The sequence below is a fragment of the Artibeus jamaicensis genome, unplaced genomic scaffold, assembly GCF_021234435.1.
Source record: "Artibeus jamaicensis isolate MK-2021 breed Jamaican fruit bat unplaced genomic scaffold, CSHL_Jam_final contig_426, whole genome shotgun sequence".
Classification (NCBI taxonomy): Eukaryota; Metazoa; Chordata; class Mammalia; order Chiroptera; family Phyllostomidae; genus Artibeus; species Artibeus jamaicensis.
This window is the reverse complement of record NW_026521826.1, coordinates 3,421,245-3,442,185: the sequence shown is the minus strand read 5'-3', so window position 1 is coordinate 3,442,185 and position 20,941 is coordinate 3,421,245. Positions and strand designations below refer to the sequence as shown.

The 20,941-nt window shown below is 42.1% G+C and overlaps 1 protein-coding gene across 1 annotated transcript in view; it reads left to right on the top strand.

Moving 5' to 3' along the window:
* The window catches only part of MINDY3 (MINDY lysine 48 deubiquitinase 3), a 103,726-nt gene extending 100,567 nt beyond the window's left edge, over positions 1 to 3,159 (top strand). Inside the window, exon 15 of the mRNA XM_037155173.2 lies at positions 2,237 to 3,159. Coding sequence (XP_037011068.1) covers positions 2,237 to 2,386 — 150 coding nt within the window. The 3' untranslated portion in view covers positions 2,387 to 3,159. The remainder of the gene's footprint in view (positions 1 to 2,236) is intronic.
* Positions 3,160 to 20,941: the final 17,782 nt, after the last annotated feature.

Sequence of the window (20,941 nt, the reverse complement as noted above, 5' to 3'; positions counted from 1 at the left end):
GTTTCATAATTGTCTAAATTAAGGATGACTACAGAAAATAGATTGTAATATACGTTAAATACATAATTTTAGTTAGAGCAAATCCAAAACTGAGACTTATATTCCTAACAAAACATAAATTAGGAGTTTTATTAAATTAGGTCTAAAGATCTCTCCAGAAGAAGATGAGTTATTGATATGTACATAGTAAAATAACAAATTTGTCAATAAGAAACTTGGACTGTTTCCTGGGGTCAATGAGTGCTTCGTGTAGATTTTGAAATTTGACATAGCCTTGTTCATAGGAGGTACTTTCAAGTCACTAATTACTCACACAATCCCTGCAAGGTAGGTCAGTCAAATATTGTCCGTATTTTACAGATGAGGCATCTGAGACAGGGAGATTAAGTGACTCACCCAGGGTCACACGGGAAGTCACTGGCAGAGCAGGGATTGGAACTGAGTCCCTGATTCCCAGTCCTGTCCTTGGTCACGCTACCTGTGTATAGTAAGTTTTCCAATCATGCTCTTGACAAGCGTCTGACATACTAACAGATCCCAAATTGAAGGTGAAATGTTAACATGACTGTAGTATATAAGTACTAAAAGTAAAGCGTGTTTGTCATTAAGTTGCAGAGGTATAATGTTATGAAGTTATTTAGGAGCTAGAAATATGGTAGACTACCTTAGTAAGATACTGTTTAAAATATCTGAGGAAACAAAAGGAGAAAGTCGGTCAAGTGGGAGGGAGCACGATCCAGCGGCCGGCACACTGGCTCAGTCCACCAAGGTAGGTCACACGGCACTTTGCCCAACCAGCTCTGCTCTAATCAGAATAAGATTTTTTCCTGATACTCCCCTGCCAGTTTGTATTTGATCTGATCATTGCCACTGCATATAAAGTACTTGGTTAGTTTTATGTATCAACCTTTCTCTGATTTTTGTTTCTGTCTTGACATCTTTTTATATTTTTATATTTTTTCTCCATGATTTTTCATTCAGTTAATTATAATGAGTTATATTCTTTGTAGACAACTTTTCATTTTACTTGGGGGAATTGAAAAGCATGAGTTGTAGTTTTAATAGTAAAGTTGTCTCATCAAAACTAGGAACAAACTAATAGATTAACCAAAATAAAGATGAAAAAATATATTTCACTTTGAAGTAGGGCTTTAGAGCTTCCTCAAAAAAGGAGTACATTGATGAAACCAAATTATCTTACCTACTAATGCAACATACTCTATTCCTGTATTTACTAAAAAAATGCTCATTTAGGGATAATAACGTGATTTCTTTTGGTTCATTAGTCAAATAGCTTCTGACTTTTATATAGAAAGAACATAATTGCAATCATGTATCATCAGCTATCGAATGTGTAAAAATAAGTATACATACTTTAGAAGAAGGCGGTCTAGTATCTGTTTTTGCTTTAAACAATCAGACAAAAAGAAATTAATGATTGAATGGCTTAATGTACACAGTGAGCCCTTATAATGTTAGGTTTAAATAAGTATTCATAGATACTTCTAAAAGATTTTTATTGTGAATTAATCAGAATAAACCTTTTTTTTTTAACCAACCTGCTAGTTTATATTTGGTACGATCATTGCCACTACATATAGAGGACTGGGTTTGATTTTTGTTTGTCCTGACATCCTTTAAAATTTTTCCTCATTATTTTTCATGCAATATACAGTCATGAACAGCATTTCAAAAAAGTTTAATACAACAAATAGCAAATTTCATTGTCAAACATCCAAATTGCTTTCAACTCTGAAAAATCATTGCTTAAATTGAAGAGAAAGTAAAGTTTTTAGACTATATGGCTATACTTCTATTGTAGCTTTTTATTTCATGAGGAAGCAGGATCATCTGAGTGCCTCAATGTTAAAACAGTAGGAACTATATAAATTGTTATATAAGTAATTTCTTCCAAGTGGTGTATGTAATTTGAAGAATGATTCTTTTATCAGAAACCATGTGTTTTCAGATCTTTGAATGCTTTTTTTTGTGTGTGGAAAACTTACCATCTAATAATCAACTCGTCACCTGACAGTTAAAATTTGTTTCTTCATCTTGTTTCCAAATTTATGTTCACATTATCACAGATATTCTTGCTTATAATTCCTACCATAATAAAATTAGATGTAAAGTTTTATATGAAACAGTTATTTGCTACCTATAAAAAATTTTGTATCTCTCATAAAATTTTGTTGAGACTATCGATTTACCTCGGTGGCTTTATTTTGTTAAACAGGTAATGTATGTGGAGGGTACCGCGGTTATTATGGGTTTTGAAGATCCAATGCTACAAACAGATGACACACCTATTAAACGCTGTCTTCAAACCAAATGGCCATACATCGAACTGCTGTGGACCACAGATCGCTCTCCTTCCCTCAACTGATTTGCATAAGTGTTTAAGGAAGATTGTAATAGCAGATGCTGAAAGAGGGATTGGCTATACACTGGTATCACCGACTAATTGTAAATAACATAAGAACACATTTTCAGTGTTTAAGATATGTTTAAATTATTTATGTTAAAGGTTACCCTATTTTAATTCTGTGAAATTTACTAGCAAAATTAAGCTTTAATCAAAGTCCACCACTTTTACAGTCAGATAATTGGTCATTTATCAAATTACAAATATCGGTTAACACTATAGCATTTGTATATTGAGAATCAGTTACTATTTATAAACTTGTATTTGGGGGTTTTATTTCATTTAGGCATATTTAATTGTTTAAATGATTCTGGCTTGCAATATATCTGCCTCCACACTGAAATGCAGGGGAGTTTAAAAACTGAAAGAGGGAAACACCATTAGAAATATTGATAAACAACAACTTATCTACTTGGATCATTTGGCTTAGCTCTGGCATGTTTATAAAAAGTAGAAACTATAAAGGAACACTACCAGTTCTTCACAGATATATAGAGAATGTATTTTTTAAAAAGATAGGAAAGAGAATCTGTTTGATAGTCTTAACACTGTTAACTTTCACTGTATTGCCAAACGCCTTCCTCTAAATTTGTCCCAATAGCCCTGTAAGCCAGGTTTTTGTAAATTTATAAATATGGTAAGTGCATGAAAACATCTGTTATTACATTAGTATATTGCATTATTTATTACAATCCTAGTCAATGGCCTAAATAAACTTTTTTTCTTTAAATGTACACTTGCTTTTTTTTATGGTAGTGTCTCAGAATAAACATACTTTTAAATGTTTTTTCCCAGAAACTCTGAGAGCACGGCATAGAACAAAAACATCTAGTGGACTCATACATTACCTTGAAAAGAAAACCAAACGCTATGCTCGCCTCAGAGCTCTGTTACTCACTCAGATGGAAGAACTAGAACCTGAGTGGCGGAACCCGGGTGGCAGCTGTCTAGACCAGTGCACAAAAATACAGAAGCCCAGTCCCGTTTATCTTAGAGATTAAACTTACTCTGATAGATCTCTTGTCCAGCAATATGAAATGTGAATAGCCAGAGATACTTTCTTTTACTTTTTTTTTACTTACGCTTTTTTTATTGTTGTTCAATTACAGTTGTCCTCATTCTCCCCCATTATTCTCCCCTGCCCTACCCACCCCTACCTCCCACATTCAGTCCTCCATGCCCCCACCCCCTCCCACCCACTGTCTTTGTCCATGGGTCCTTTATACAAGTTCCTTCCATTTCTTTTCCCCATTATCTCTCTTACTCCTCCCCTCTGGTTACTGTCAGTTTGTTCTTTATTTCTATGTCTCTATTTTTATTTTGCTTGTTTGTTTTGTTGATTAGGATCTGCTTATAGGTGAGATCATATGGTATTTGTCTTTTCACCTCCTGGCTTATTTCACTTAGCATAATGTTCTATAGATCCTTCCATACTGTCTCAAAGGGTAGGGGCTCCCTTTTTCTTTCTGCTGCGTGGTATTTCGTTGTGTAAACGTACCACAGTTTTTGATCCACTCATTTACTGATGGGCACTTAGGCTGTTTCCAGCACTTGGCTGTTGTAAATAATGCTGTCATGAACATAGGACTGCATAGGTTCTTTAGAATTGGTGTTTCAAGATTCTTAGGGTATAAATCCTAGGAGTGGAATTGCTGGATTAAAAGGCTGTTCCATCTTTAGTTTTTTGAGGAAATTCCATCTTGTTTTCCACAGTGGCTGCATCAATCTGCAACCCCACCAACAGTGCACTAGGGTTCCCTTTTCTCTAGAACCTTGCCAGCACTTGTTGTTTGTTGATTTGTGTATGATGGCCGTTCTGACTGGTGTGAAGTGGTATCTCATTGTGGTTTTAATTTGCATCTGATGGCTAGTGATGCTGGTCATCTTTTTATATGTCTCTAGGCCCTATGTGTGTGCTCCTGAGAGAAGTGTCTGTTCAGGCCCTTTGCCTGTTTTTTAATTGGGTTGTTTGTCTTACTGGTGTTGAGTCATATGAGTTCCTTAAATATATTTTGGAACTCAAACCCTTGTCCAAGGTATATCTTTTTTTTTTTTTTTTTGCCATAACACAGCTAAGAGGGTTACCTGGCCCTGGCGAATACCTAAGGCTCCACTCCTTACCATGTAACAGGTGCGTCGAGACAAAGAAATATGGCTCAAGTGAAAGAACATAAAAATTCCAGAAAAAGAACTAAGTGACAAAGACATGAACAACCTGTCTGATGCAGAGTTCAAAACACTGGTAATCAGGATGCTGACAGAATTGATTGAGCTCAGTCACGAAATGAAGGCTACACAAAGTGAAGTAAAGCAAAAGATATGAGGAACCAACAGTGAAGGGAAGGAAATGGGGACCCAAATCAATGATTTGGAACAAAAGGAAGAAATAAGCTTCCAACCAGAACAGAATGAAGAAACAAGAATGCAAAAACTGAGGAGAGGCTTAGGAACCTCTGGGACAACTTTAAAGGTTCCAACACCCAAATCATAGGGGTGCCAGAAGGTGAACAGGAAGAGCAAGATACTGAAAACTTGTCTGAACTAACAATGAAGGAGAACTTCCCCACAATCTGGCAAAGGAAATAGACTTCCAGAAAGTCCAGGAAGCTCAGAGAGCCCCAAAGAAATTGGACCCAAGGAGGAACACACCAAGGCACATTATAATCAAGTTACCCAAGATTAAAGATAAGGAGATTAAAGTATCGAGAGGGAAGGAGAGAGTTACCTACAAAGTAGTTCCCATAAGACTATGAGCTGATTTCTCTAAAGACACTTTATAGATGAGAAGGGCCTGGAAAGAAGTATTCAAAGTCTTGAAGGCAAGGATCTACATCCAAGGTTACTCTGTTTAGCAAAGCTTTCATGTATAATGGAAGGGCAGATAAAGTGCTTTCCAGGTAAGGTCAAGTTAAAGGAGTTTATCATCACCAAGCCCTTATTATATGAAATGTTAGAGGGAATTATCTAAGAAATAGAATATCAAAAACTGAACAGTAAAGTGACAACAAAGTCATACCTATCTACAACTGAACCTGAAAAACTAAGCAACTAGAACAGGAACAGACACAGAAATGGAGATCACATGGAGGGTTATCAGCGGGGAGGGGAAGGTACAGGGAATAAAAAGCATAACTGGTAGGTACAAAGTAGACAGGGGGAGGTTAAGATCAGTATAGGAAATGGAGAAGCCAAAGAACTTATATGTATGACCCACGGACATTAACTGAGGTGGGGAGGAGATGCTGGAGGGTGGTGGGGGACAGTGCAGGGAGGAGGGGTGTAAAGGGGAGAAAACAACTGGGGCAACTATAATAGCATAGTCAGTAAAATATACTTAGAAAACCCAAACCATGAGATACCTGTTAGACTGACTTATCTAAAAGGCAGGAACTAACAAGTATTGGCAAGGATGTGGAGACAAGGAGCTCTTGTGCACTGTTGGAGTGAATAAATTGGTGCAGTCAGTATGGAAAATAGCATTGAGTTTCTTAAAAATAGAATTCATACCAAACTTGTAAAAGCATAGAGTAATATGGTGGTTACCAGTGGCAAGTGGGAGGGGATGGAAGAGATGTTTATGTAAGAGTACATATTTGCAACGAGTTAGTCCTAGGGACCTAATAAACAGTACAGTGTTTGCAGACAACAAAACCCTATTCTGAACAGTAACCTTGCTGAGAGACTAGATGTTAATTGTTCCTAACACTAGAAGAAATGATAATCATGTGATGTGATAAAGTTATTAGCTAATGCTGCAATGGCGATCACATTAAAATGTAAATTTATTTAATGAATTTATACACTTCAAATGTATACAATGTCACGTGTGAAATATATCTCAATTAAAAAATAGAATTGCCATATGATCCAGCAATCTCACTTCTGGGTATTAATCTGAAAGAAACAAAATTACTATCTCAAAAAGGTATCTGTAGCCCCGTGATTATCGCAACACTTTCTAGCAGCCAAGACATGGCAACAAGCTAAGTGCTCAACAGTGGACAGATGGGTGGGTAGACAAAATGTACACACAGGGATATTCTTCATCCACGAGAAAGAAGTAAATCCTGCTGTTTGCAGCAAGATCGACGGACCTGGAGGGCATTACGTAGAGCAAAATAAATCAGAAAAAAAGAACATACTGTATGATTTCAGTTATAGGGGTGGACAGAAGGAGGTTTACAGTTGTAAGTATGTGAAACAGGTTATTCTTGTATTATTATTTACTAATTATTATTTTTCCATACGAACAACAGTAAACCTACCTTTGCCCACCCTATATACGTGGAATATAAAAAAGTTGAACTCGTAGATCTGAGAAGAAACTGGTGGTTGCCAGTGGGGGGGGCAGGGGTTGGGCAAAGTGGGTGAAGGAGGTCCAAAGGCTGAAACGTCCAGTTGTAAGGTAAGTCTTAGAGATACAGTGCACACGTGTGAATATAGTTAATAATACCATATTGCATATCTGAAAGTTGCTAAGAGTAGATCTTAAAGTTCTTGTCACACAAAATATAACTGTGTAGTGATGGAGATTAACTAAACCTATTGTGGTAATTATTCATTTGCAAAATATATATATGTCACATCATTATGTTGTTACACCTAAAGCTAATATCATGTTTTACATCAATTATATCTCATTATAAAGGTGATTAAGGATAGGGTTGCCTTCTAAGCAAAAAGACAGATAAAGGCTAATGAAACAACATACTCCTCTTCTTTCAAAACCAAACTTTAAATTGCTGAATAAATAGCACAGGATACCACTGACCTTACAGGCTCATCCAAGTCCCTTCCAAGATGAACCTTAAAGCATAAAGCGTGCTAGATTTGAGGTTGTAAAATCTTGTTTTATATTCTTACTCTGTCACTTATTTTACTAATAAATTGAGTGTGTGTTTATTGGCTGTCCACCAGGTACCAGGCAACGTGCTGTCCAGCCACTTAGTGAGTTGGCTCCTCATTCTTCTGCTGTAAAATGGGAATACTTATACCTATCCCACCAGGTCATGAAAGTTAAATGAAATAAACTCTGATTATTCTGGACTCCCATTTATACTCAATAATAGTTGATTGAAAACATTTTCTCTTAATTCCTCAGAAGAAAGATTCTTGATTGCAATCAGAAAAAAAGGAGGGTAACTAGAAAAAAAAGTACCCTGTGAGTAAAGGTTAGCTTTAGTTCCTACAGTTTGTCAAGTATCAGTGTCTCAAAATCTTTCCATTATAATTTTAGATACCATTTTTATAATGTCTCAGAGTCCTAAGGCCTTTCAACAGCCCTGTGGTATACGTTTCCCCATAGTAGAGACTCAGTATCTGAAGATTAGAGATAAAGATACTGCCTGTAGTACACAGAACGGGGCAGCCCTGAGGCGCACTGGCTTGACTGTCCCTGGTATCCTGGTTCTCAGTGAACCGCAGTGGCCCTACGCCCAGAGAACAATGTCACTCATGCCTCCAAAGAGAAGACGACTTTGCACAGGTACAAAAAGGCCTGGTCTCATCTCTGAATACTGGCTCCCAGTATGAATTTGGGCAATTTACTTAAGTACTGTATATACACTTTATATGTACAATGGGATTGAAAATGTTGCTCATCCTCATTCACAAGGTCCTAGCACTGCTGTACATTCCAATAGGATATTAAATATCAAGCATTGCACACACACTAGGTCATCAGTGGATGTATGTTACTATCTGCCCACCTCTTCCTCATGAAGACGCCTGAATGTGGGAATCACAGAATTGCCCTTATGTACCTAGGAGACCCCCCCACACACACCATTTGTTCCAGCCCGGAGTTTGTAAAATTAAGTATTCGTTTAATTGAAGAAAAATACAATCCATGTATTACTCACTGTGTTTTTCATATTAGGGTATGTAAATTACAACTTTTCTAAGCATGAAAAAATGCTATATCTGTGAAGATGTCTTCATCTGAATGTAAGACTGAAAGGACAGATATGTTCTTCACCATGGTCCGAATCAGAGCTAGTGCTGCACACCTCTGCTGAACATGAACATGTACCACCTCAGCCAGCCCTTCCATCAACACGATGGTCACACTGCAACCGTGTTGTCTTCCTGCCGGTTGCACTTCTATCTCTTGTCAGTGCTGATACTACACATTAGGTCACTTGACTAATACGATGTTATGTATTAAATCAACTAATTCTAAACACATATTTTCAGTAAAAAAACAAATGTGAGCAAGTTCCAATTGTCTTGTACAATTAAATGAAAACATTTTGTCTAAGTATGCCTGTAATTGTGTTAAAATGTAATAGGGGAAATATGCCATGTCATATTTCACACTGTTCTGGAAAAGCAAAGAAAATGGTGTTGTTGTTTTTTTTTAATTTACTACTTTCCTATGTAGTCTTATTTAGTTAGTCACAGTTCTTTATTCATTTTTATAATTTCAATAAAGCTGGTACCTTCTTTTCCTATGTGTCAGAGTTCCAAAATCCTAGTTGAAATACATAGTGTTTTCTTGCAGCAGGTTGGAGCCTGAAGTTAACATGATGGAAGTTTTTGAAAGTTCAGTGGGCCTTTGACACTGGTGCCCCTCCCTAGATACGGATCCTTAATACCTGTTTGCCCCACCTGAACACGGCTTATTGTGAGAGTTCTAAATGTTCTGCATGAACTTTCTGATCCACAGTAAATAATAAGTAGTGGGGATTATAATCATTATAGCAGTTTACGTATTTTGCAATCCTTGACTCCGTATTCTGACCAGTCGATCATACTACCTCTCTGCAGGAGATGGTACACAAATCTGCTGGGAACAGACAAAAAAGTAGAACCACATTTAAGATATTCAAGCTCCCAAGCAATCCAAATTCTTCTGGAATGGGCTATGGTTTTTAGCGGATTCCCAGAAGTGGGTTTCTGGGACCTCAGCTGACAAGTTAAAAATCACTGCAACCAAGCATTGAGCTTTTCAGAGGCAGCAGTCAGCTCTCACATGTGCAGCCCTGCAAGCAGTTCGTGGAGTAAAATGGAGGCTTAGTAGGGGTATGTTGAATTGTGGTTCAATATAATACCCATTTGTAGTGCATTATAATCTCCACACACTCGAGTAAGGGAAATTTGGTGCATTGAATTTTCCCCTTAAACTGGGGTTATAAGAGTTTCCCTCAGTTGTCCTCAGTAAATGTAACATCTAGTCCAAACACGATCAGAGATGGTAAAGTAACATCGTAAGAGTCAACTGACTAGAGCTTCCATACTGTGAAAATTTAAAAAGTGAGGGTATTGGGTGACCAAAATGAATCTTGGTGGGTGAAATTTGTAGTAGTTACAAGATTAGGTAAAACCTTAGGTGGTGGGATAGAATACTTGGAGTATAAAGGGTTCTGTCTCTCTCCTAACACAGCGCCAAACCTCGGGGCCACAGCTTTACTTTGGCTGCGGAGGAGTTTTAGCGTTTTTTAAGCAGGCGCACGTGGGACCCCGGGGCAGATTTCTGATCTGACAGTTGAGGTCCGGAACCTGGATGGCACAGAAGCCGCTGTGGGGAGGGGGTGGGTGTTGGTAGAAGGGGAGAGGAGAGAGGGCCAGATGCAAACAACCTGGTTCAGTATTTTTAAGGGAAAAAAGGTGTTAAGGCCAGAATGTGGGTATTTAGGAGGCAGAACCAGACATTTGCAAAGAGGTGGAATCCCAGGTGGTGAAACTCAAACAGCGGACAGGATGGGCTGTCCGCAAAGGCGGGTGGAGGTTCTTCATGGAGTTCATGTTCCATCCCCGCTACACAGATGAGGAAGCGAAACCCAGAGGTTGAGGCTGAAGGTCATACACTAGCAAATTACACTAGTAAGTTACACTTGTCTTTACTAAAAGGACAAGTTTTTGAGTGACACACGTCCCTGAGCCTAAGACAAGGCTACACGGACAAGCAGGGAGCCCGTAGTCTCCAGGGACAGGAAGCCAAGCAGTTCCTGCCGCCTGGACCTAACACAGTCTAGTGTTGCTGCTTCTACTTCAGCTCTGCTGCTCCATCTACCACCCCACCCCCTTCCTCTGTGAGACAAGCCTCCGCTCTTGTCTCCCAACCTTGCACCTCTAAAGCCTCAGAATGACCCTATTAAAGTGCAATTCAGATCATGCCAGCCTCTTCAAAACCCTCCAGTGGTTGTTGCCCTTCTCATTCAGAATCAAAAGTGAAGTCTTTTCACTGGCCAGTATTGCCATGCAGACGGTCTGCACCCACCCACCCTGCATTTTCTCTCCGATCTTATTTCCTGTAACCACCCCATACACTCACATGTTCCATCCTCAACTGGTCTCTGCTATTCCTCAAATCACCGAGCATGCTTCTGCCTCAGGGCCTTTGCACTTGCTTTCCCTTTTCCTGAAAGTCTCTTTACCCAGATATTCCCCTTATCCCCTTCAGACCTTTGCTGAAATGCCACCTTTTAAATAATTCCACCCCTGGAAAATGCCATTTAAAATTTAACTCCTCCTCTGTGTTCCCAGCACTCCCCATCCCATTTTCTTCGTTATTTTTTTAAATTTAACTTCTGTCTACATCTAGCATAGTTTGCTACTTGAGGTAGAATATATTAATGTTCCCAATTTTTCCTTCTCTGCTCAGTTAGGGTTGCTCACGTGACTTGCTTTGGCCAACAACATATGAGCAGGGCTGATGCATGCTCCTGACAGCAGCTGTGAGAGGGCAGGGCTCCGCCACCTCTCCTTCCCTCCGTAGCCTAGAGACCAGCATGCCCTCAGGAGGGAGTTCTCTTTGACCTTGAAGGAGACATGGAGCATAGCAGTGGCCAGCCTACAAAGGCCATCTGATATCATTGTCTTTTTAGGTTGTTATCACCGTACAACTAAGATGATACGGTTACCTATTTTGCATATTACCTGTATTTTGCACTAAACTGCAGGCTCAATGAGAGTGAGTTTTTGCGTATTATGTCCACTACTGTATTACCAGGGTTTAACGCACAGTGGTAACTCAATATATATTCGCTGAATGAATTACTGTAGCCAAGAATTTGTCAAAGGATAGGAAAGGGAGATTTGACAGATTATGACATAAGCCAGCAACTGGGGACAGGGCAGGCGGGGGTGTGCGGCAGGAATGAATCCTTTGATGTACTACCACAGAGTTGCAATCACACAATAGCAATCAGTTACCTGAGTACTTGGTGCATTGCAAATGCTGCATAAAATTTTGTTATTGTGTCTATTATTATTTGCATGTAAGGGACTATATGCAAATGAAATTAATGTATAATTGCCAAAGGTGTTTTGAGAAGGGAAAACTGTGTTGGGGCTGGGACACTGGGATAAAAGGAAATTTCAGTGACCTTGCTCATGTGACTGAGAGTTGGTGCCAGCTGGTGGCTGGGAGTTCAGCTGGGGTTGTACCCCGGGTCCTCTCTTTCTATATGTAGACCTCTCCACATAGCTGCATGGGCTTCTGTGCAGCCCAGAAGCTGGATTATAAAAAGGAATGTTTCACGTGGACAAGTTCCAAAGAATAGTGTGAAGCAAAACTCCACCCATGTTTTGTTTGCTGATGTTCCACTGGCGAAGGTCAGGCCTGTGGCTCAGCTCAGAGGCAGTGGGGGGCACAACTGCACCAGGATTCTGGCGTCAGGGAGTATGAGTCACTGTGGTGGCCAAAGAACAGCCCATCACAGCCATCTCAGCGCCTGTCTGGACCCGAATCACACAAGCATCCAGCATCTCAAATTTGTCACTTTGTTCTAGTTTAAACTAATTCAGGAGATCCTTTCACACTGACCAACTTTGCAAGGGCCTGACGTATTAATGATAATGCCAACAACTTCATTTTTTCTTGGGAAATGTGCCTATATCGGAACTTGGTACCATGCAGGCACGGGCAGCAGATTTTCACACAGGGAGGGATCACGGGAGGCCAAATTACAGTTCCCTTGGTGAGCAGAGAGTCAGTAAAAAGGAAACTCTGCATTTTCTTTTTTAAAATTTAATAATTAAAATTTTGGGACGACGTTGGATAATAAGATCACGTAGGTTTCAAGTGCACGTTCCCACATGCGTCGTGTGCCCACCGCCCACTGGTTGACCGTCCTCCATCTCCACGTTTGACCCCTTCGCCCTTTACTGCCCCCTCCCTCTGGGAACCGCCATGCTGTTGCCTGTGTCTGTGAGTTTCAGGTTTATATCCCACACGAGTGTACAGTTACATGGTTCTTAGCTCTGAGAATGTTATACTAAGTGCAATAAGGCAGTCAGAAACAGAAATGCCAGTTTCAAAGGACACGCACAGCGTGCTAACAACACCTGGTGTCTCATCCTCTGAGTTGAAGAACATCGCCGCCCTGATCACGTGCGCCGGCCGGTAGGGTCAAAGCAATGAGCCGCCGCAGGATGCTAGACAGAGGGACCAGATCCCCCTTCCTGAAATCCTTCTTTAAAGACTTAATACGGACCCATGTAATTATCATTTCAAAATTAAATACCTCCAGATTACCAAGGACACATCTTCAACTACTTTACATTTAAATTAGTGGTTTCTGGATGAAATTCAAGGTTACAGGTTTCAACAGCAACAAATACACAAGACCTCACTGCTGATTAGTTACCCTAAGAGCTAATTACATTCACCTCTTGATGCTTTTACTTCACGTCAGTTGTACAGAGTGGTGTTTCTGTGCTGGCCAATTCCTAAAAGGAATGTACCCTATTGGGGGGCAGGGGGAAATTTGTAAACTGTTTAGATACAAAGTCTGGCCATACTCCTAGAATGGTGGGAGAATACAGAAGAACCACAGTTGTAAATAGATCAATGGTCTGGGCCATAAATGGGGAAGAATTGTCTGAAAACCACAGGAAAGAAAGACCCGCAGGGCTTGATGTGAGGGTTGGATTGGATTTGGGATGCAAAAAAGGGAGGAAACAAAGGTAACTCCAACAATTTTATTTAGAGGATGGAGAAACAGAACTTGAGAAGGAAAACCATCGCGAATCAGCTGGAAGGAACAGGACGGGACACTGAGTTATTGAGGGTGGGCTGAGTTTCAGACACACCCACTCACTCCACAGATGCTTTCTGAGCTCCCGTTGCGTGCCAGACATTGCCGGAGCTCCAGACTCTGGTGGGGAATAAGACCAGCTTCCCCTCCTCAGGGAACTTATGTTCTGCTGGAGAGAAGCAGGCTGCAAGGATGCGAGCAAAGACCATTTGTGACAATTTGCAAATGCTATAGAGGACATAAACTAGGGAATGGGATGGAGAGTGAACAGGATGCCGAGGGGAGTGGTGAGCACACGCCCTCCAGAGGTCAGGGAGAGCCCAAGACCTGGGTGTGGAGAACACTCTCGTGAAGGGAGCATTTGGGGGCAGGGGGCGCATTCCAGACAGAGGGACTACATGGGGAAGGCCCTGAGGAGGGAACCAGCTTTACACGTTTTGGAGTTGGAAATGAGAAAGACGTGTTCAGAGATCAGTGTGCGAAGGTGGGCGGAGGTCGGCTGATGCAGGGCCTTGGGCTGCAGTGCGAAGTTGGGCCTTTACGGGGATAGTGATGGGGCACCATTAGGAAACATTAAGTTATAGCACCTGATTGGAAGTATCACTTATTTGCAATATGTAAGTGTATTGAATCAACATGTTTTTCATCTCGAACTTACACAGTGCTATATGTCAATTATATCTGAATAAGTCTGGGGGGAAAAGATCACTCAGGCTTCTCTGGGGGGTGGGCATATCATAAAGGGGCAAAAGTGGAGGTGAGAGACCAGTTAGGAAGCCATCGCAGGGTTCCGGTGAGAGACCACTCAGGATGAGGGGCCGGAGGCAGAAGAGTGGAGAACGGCCCTGTCAGTCGGTACCTTGATGGAAGACCAGCCAGCTGATGGATTCAAGGTGGGATGTGGGGGGGGGGGGCCCTCACTCAAGACTAGCACCTGCAGTCCCCAGAAAGAGACGACATGAGAGACACACACAGAATTGAGAGACAACAAAAGACAAGACTGTAAGATATTCAGGACATGGTATTCTCCAGGTGTCTAGAAATACGTGGGTAGAACCTAGGGACAAGGTTATGACTAGAGATGTAGCTCTGAGAGGTATTTGTCTAAATATGATGGTTAAAATCTTCATGCACCCTAGTGGACCAAGCACAGAGTGGAAACAGCAAGTCGTGCCAAAGGGAATGTTCTTAGTTAGAAACTGGCAGGACGAAGGAGAGGCACAGGGCCGTTCAGAGGCAAATGCAGAGTAGGCGAGACGAGTGGGCGGAAGCTCATGAAGACAGACTGTGGTTCTCAGATGACTTTGTCCACTAATAATGCCCGGGACAGGGTCCTGTTTGTTGTTTGGTCTAATCTGAGACCCAGGAGAATGTCTCTGAAAACTGAGAAGTTCTAAAGGCCCTAGTGTTCCAGGAAGATGAGGTCTTGGAAAAGGCCAGTTTATTTTTTAAAAAGAACTCTTAGCAGCCATTGAAAAGGAATCAGTGAAAACAAGGAGATGCCGTTACATGCCTATTGGAAAAGCCAAAATCCAAAATCCAACGCCAAATGCTGACGAGGACGTAAAGCAACAGGAACCCTCTTCATTGTTAGTGGGCAGGTGAACTGGCGCAACCGCACTGAAAGACAGTTTGGAGCTGCCTACAGAACGTAACACACACTTATCATCCATGGCAGTAACAGAAAGGAGTCAAACACTGCTGTTTGTCCACCCAAATACCTGCACCTAGAAATTTATAGCAGCTTTCTTCATAACAACCAAAAACCTAGAAGCAACCAAGATATCCCTCCGTAGGTGAATGGAGAAATATATTAAGGGACATCCAGGCTACAGAATATTTTCCGGCACTAAAAAGAAATGAGCTGTCAAGCTGTGAAAAGACATGGAGGAAGCTTAAATGCATGTCACTAAATGAAAGAAGCCAACATGGAAAAGCTGCGTCCTGTGCAATTCCAACTCTATGACCTTCTGGAAAAGGCAGAACTATGGAGACGTAAAGTACCGGTGGCTGCCAGGAGGTGGCGGCAGGGAGGGACAAATACGGGGTGCACAGAGGGCATGGGGGCAGTGATGCTACTCCGTATGACACTGATGGTGGAGACATGCCACCACACGGTTGACAAGACCCACAGAAAGTACTACACCAAGATGAGCCCTACTGTGAACTGTGGACTTCGGGTGATTATGACGTGTCCATGTGGGTTTGTCAGTTGTAAGGAATGTTCCACCTTGATGAACAAACACTACTGATAGTGGGGGACGTTGTACACGGAGTGGGGAGGGTAATAAGGGAAATCTCTGTCTTTATGCTCAATTTTCTGTTGACCTAAAACTGCTCTTTTCAGTTTATTAATTTAAAAAAAAAAAGAATCATCAGAGTGGTGTGGCCTCAAGGAAGAGGGAAGTGACCCAGAGCCGTGGCCAGAACAGTGAGATGAGCTTGGTTGCTGCTCTTTGCTGGCCCAACCGCATGCTTCTGGCTTCCCGGGCCAAATGCCTTCCTTCATCCCTTTTCCTCCCATGTCCCGCAGCCAGGCCGTGAAACACATGCTGTCGGCTGTACCTTCAAATTATACCGAGACACAGGCTACTTCTCCCCACTTCCGCAATCTTCTTCCTGGGTCATTGTCACAGCCTCCTGATTAGACCTGTGTCCCCCCCCCCTTGACTTCTTAGAATCTACTCTCACTAGGGAGTGGAGGGAGCCCATTAAAACCAGAGATAAAAGTCGCCCCTCCACTGGAAATCCACCCCAGGTTGCCCCCTCGCCCAGACTAAAGCCAGCAGCATCCCTCCAAGGCCTCCAAGGCTCCACATTGTAGCCCCTTCTCATCCCCCGCCTCTCGGCCTCACCTCCCCTCCTGGCCCTCCTCCCCTGACCTGCGTCCACGCTGCCCGTGTTCCAGAATTCACTGGGCACGACCTGTGCGCTTCTTGCCCTTTGCGCCCGCAATGCTTTTCCCTGGAGACCTGCATGGCTCACCCCTCAGCTCCTCCAGATCTTTACAAAATGTTTTCTTACTGGTGGTCCCACCTCGCCCACTCTAAAGAAAACAGGCCCGCCCACCAGCCACCAGGCAGGCATATGCTCTCTCCCTTGCCTTGTGCTCTTTTCCTCTACAGCACTTGTTACTATTTGGTATACTATGCCATTACTGGTTTATTATTTTATTCTTTGTCTTTTCTCTCTACAATGTAAGCCTCAGGAGGGCAAGGACTCTTATTTTCTCCTCTGTGTCTGTGCACCTAGTGTGTGTCACACGTTGTATTTGTTGGGTAAATATTTTTTTAAGGTGAATGTGAAAAAGAAGTTGAAATGGGAGAGACCGAGGCTGCTGGAATGTCCCTGTGTTTGGGCTGCTGGAACAAATGTACCATGGACTGGGTGGCTTATAAACCACAGAAATTTATTTCTCATAGTCCTGGAGGCTAAGAAGACCAAGATCAAGGGGCTATGGGACAGTGAGCCCACTCCCTGGTTCACGGACAGCCTTTTCCCTCCCATGGTGGAAGGGGCAGGGCAGCACTTTGGGTCTCCCATAGGGTCACTCATCCCGTCCATGGCGGCTCTACCCTCGTGAGCCAATCACCCCCAAAGGCCCCACCTCCAAATTCCATCACATTGGGGGTAGATTTCAACAGGTGAACTTCAGGGGGACACAAACTGTAGCGGTCTCCTCCGAAAGCTTTGCCACATAATTTCAGAACGAACGACATACTGCACTATTTTACCGACTACGGAAGTTATGCCCATTTGATAATTCCGCACTGACTGACCAGCCCGATATGTTTTATATTTTCCACTTGTATTTGACTTTTAAAGCTCATTTACTTCATGCAATCTTCATGAACTAAGTCAAGTTTTGGGATGCATGCATGGACTTGGTTAGACACTTCAGCAAGGCCTGAACTGTAGAAGGTCTTTGTCTTTCAGCAGCTGTTTTTGGATGCTTCTGCCGAGCACCGTGACACTGCCACTGAAGAGAAGGACAAGCAACTCTGCACAGTCTCGGGGACTTGACTGCAAAACTGTGGTCGTGTTTATTAAAACCTGATAAACTTTTCAAACTACATCTTTAGTTTATAGCCACAGCAAACTACAAACAGGTCAAGCATGTTTTTGGTAAGGTGTCAATTTGCTGCAACAAAGACATTACAGCAAAATGAGAAATCATTTGTCTCTGTCCTCAGTGCTTTCAACAATTGTGAGACAAGTTACACTTACTGAGTAAACAGAGAGAAAACTAGCTCAAGCCATTTAACGCCACCACTAAACAAGGGAAACCCTTTATTGCCCCAATTGTGTCGTGACACTGATATTGTAATTTTTATCTTTAATTACCGCTCATATCATAGTTGAGGATGGAAGAGGAAAGCTTGGGCTACTGTATTGAGCCTTGTGAGGACGGGGCCAAAATTCCTCATTTTCTGACACCCTTAACATCGAAGCTGTCTTTTCTGCAGTTTTTTTTAATTGCTTGTCCTATCCTCATCATCCCTTTAAACTTTCTTGTTCAGCCAGAAAAGGCAGGGAACCTACTAAAAAAAGAGCATTCAGTCCTCTCCGTGTGAGAGAACAGTAAACGCTCGGACCCTGTGTGTGCTGTGTAGCAATAAAACAGACAAGAGGCTAAAGACTGTCTGTTACCACTGAGAACCTTACAAGGCACAGTCTCATTGCAGGTCTCCAGAGCCAGTCTCTCTGGGAACTGCAGAACGCCAGCGCATGGCCTTGGAATGCAGTGTTCCGTCCACCAAGCACAATAAACCACAGTTGAGTCGGGAGAAACCGTTCATGACCGAGTTATCTACAGGTCCATATTACTCTCATATTTCCCAATTAGTGCTTGGTTAATTAACACTTCCTTGTCCACCTGTCCTCATAGCAGAACTACAGTAATTAACATGGTGTTACAAAGACCCAGGGATGGACAGACACACAGAGACGGATGGGGCAGAACAGAGTATCCGGTAACGAGTCCATGCGTATGTTGTCTGGGTGGTTAAGATGTATTTCAAATCAAAGGGGAGAGAATGGATCATTCATGTGTCAACTTGTATTCATTTCAAGAAAAAAGTTAGTTAGATACTACTTTATAACCCTGTAATAAAACATATTCCAAATGGATTTGACAACACAAAAGTACTAGTGAGGCCCTGGCTGGTGTGGCTCAGTAGACTGAATGCCAGCCTGTGAACCGAAAGGTCACTGGTTCGATTCCCAGTCACGGCCCATGTCTGGGTTGTGGGCCAGGTCCCCAGCTGGGGGCATGTGAGAGGCAACAGCACATTGATGTTTCTCTTCCTCTCTCTCTTCCTCTCTTCCTCATTTTATAAAAATAAATACAACCTTTTTTTAAAAGAAGTACTAGTCAGGGTTCCAGTTCAAGACAGGAGGCTCCTGAATTTACCTTCTCCCACAGACACAATGTATCTATGGCTGGACAGGAAACAGTCCCCGCTGAAGACCTCCCAGAAACCAGCCAGTGGCTCCTACACATCCGGCAAACAAGAAAAAAACCAATAATAAAACAAGCAAGAGACAACAAGACACAAGCTTGCCATAAACCCCACATCTGGCACAGCAACGGAACAATCTGGAGAGAACTCACAACTCCTAGTTTTTCCCTGATGAGTGGATGGTAAGGTGTAAAGTCTATCATCCTGACTGTTAAGACTTCTACCCAAGGGATGGGCCCACAAAACGCCCAGCTGTGAGAGGGGCTTACGTACACAAGACCTACACGGCTGGAGCCAACAAATGGGCTTGCAGCAACTCACAGTGGCTGTCCCCCCCGGGCTCAGCATGGAAGCAGCCCACTGAAACACCCAGACCCCGGTCTGTCTGTGAAAGAGGCCTCTTTGCCTATCTGAAACCTCAGACTGAAAGTCAACCCCAATATAACACAAATCTGCAGGCTGACTGCAACTTCTCCAGAGACTGGGGAGGCTGCTGGGTGCCATCTCTCTTCTCTCTGTCTCTCTGCCTCTTTCCCTGCCCTTCCCCTGCAGGTCACCAATATCTTTTGTGAAGGAGCTTTTGCAGCTGCCACCCAGGGCACACAACCCTTGACCGCCTGGTTCTGGTAGTCAGCAGAGGCTACCTTCACCAGTCCCACAGGACAGTAACAAAGAGACAGTTCCTGATGGTTTCAGTGAGCAGGGAGCAGGCAGGAATGCCCTTCTCCCAGCCCCTCCCTGGACAAGGTCTTTTCACGCTTCCGTAGCTGCTGCCGAGGGTCCAACTTCCGGTCAGCCTGCATCTAGGTGTTGACTGACATCCTTGCCTTTGGGACACTGAAGGGTCTGGCACACCCTCAACTAATGGGAGCCACTAAAATCAAAGCAGGTGGTTTGGATGCTCATCAAGGCCAGAGAAACAACCAGGAAAGAGAAGTGCTGAATGATAAGGTTTAATCCCCTACAGGAGACCACTCCCTCAAGACCGGGAGAGTTTAATGTTTTTGTTAGTGCACAGAAACCACATGAGTGAGACAAGGAAAAGGAAATATCAGAGGAATGTGTTCTAAACAACAACAAAAGAGTTAAAACTCAAGAAACAAAACTTAGCAAAATGAAGATGAGATTTACTTGACAAAAAATTCAAAATAATTGCTCACTGAACCGAGGAGAATATGACATGAACAGAGTAAGAATTTCAACAAAGAGACAGAAAATATAAGAAGGTACCAAACAATTTCAGAGCTGAAGAATAAAGTAACCGAACTGCAGTTCAATACAGGGGTTCGAGAGCAGAGCAGCTAAAGAGAGGAGTAAGCAAATTCAAACACAGAGCAGTGTTGTTCACCCAAACAGAGGAGAGTAAAGAAAAGAAATCACAAATAGTAAAGACACACTGAGGTACCTATGGAACAACATCCGGGGGACCAGCATTTGCATTTAGGGCTCAGAGAACTGGGGGCAGGGGTGCGAAGAGGAGACAGAAAGCTTACTTGAAGAAACAATGGCTGAAAACTTCCCTGATTTAAGGGAACAAAAAACAAGAGAGATCCAAGAGACCCAGAATTCATCTATATAAAATGAATCCAAACAGACATACACTGACACATGTTATAAATAAACTTCAAAAGTTAAAGGCAAGAAGAGAATCTTTAAAGCAAAAAGAGAAAAACAACTTGTTGCCTATGAGGGAACCCCTGTAATCAGCAGATTTTTCTACAGAAACGTGGCAGGCTGAAGGGAATAGCACTATTTATTCAAAGTGCTAAAAGAAAAAAAATACCTGCCAACTAAAAATACTCTATTTAGAAAAATCATCTGTTAGAACTAAAGAGAGATAAAGAGTTTTCCAGACAAGCAAAACTAACGAACTTTATTACCAGTAAATTGGCCTTACAAAAGATGTTTCAAAAAAATTCTTTATGATGAAATAAAAGGTGCTAGTTAGTAACAGTAACACATGAAAATATAAATTACACTGGTAAAGATGAATATACATTCGGAATACTCTGATACGATATGGCAGCTAAATCACATACCAATCTATCATGCAGATTAAAAGACAAAAGTAT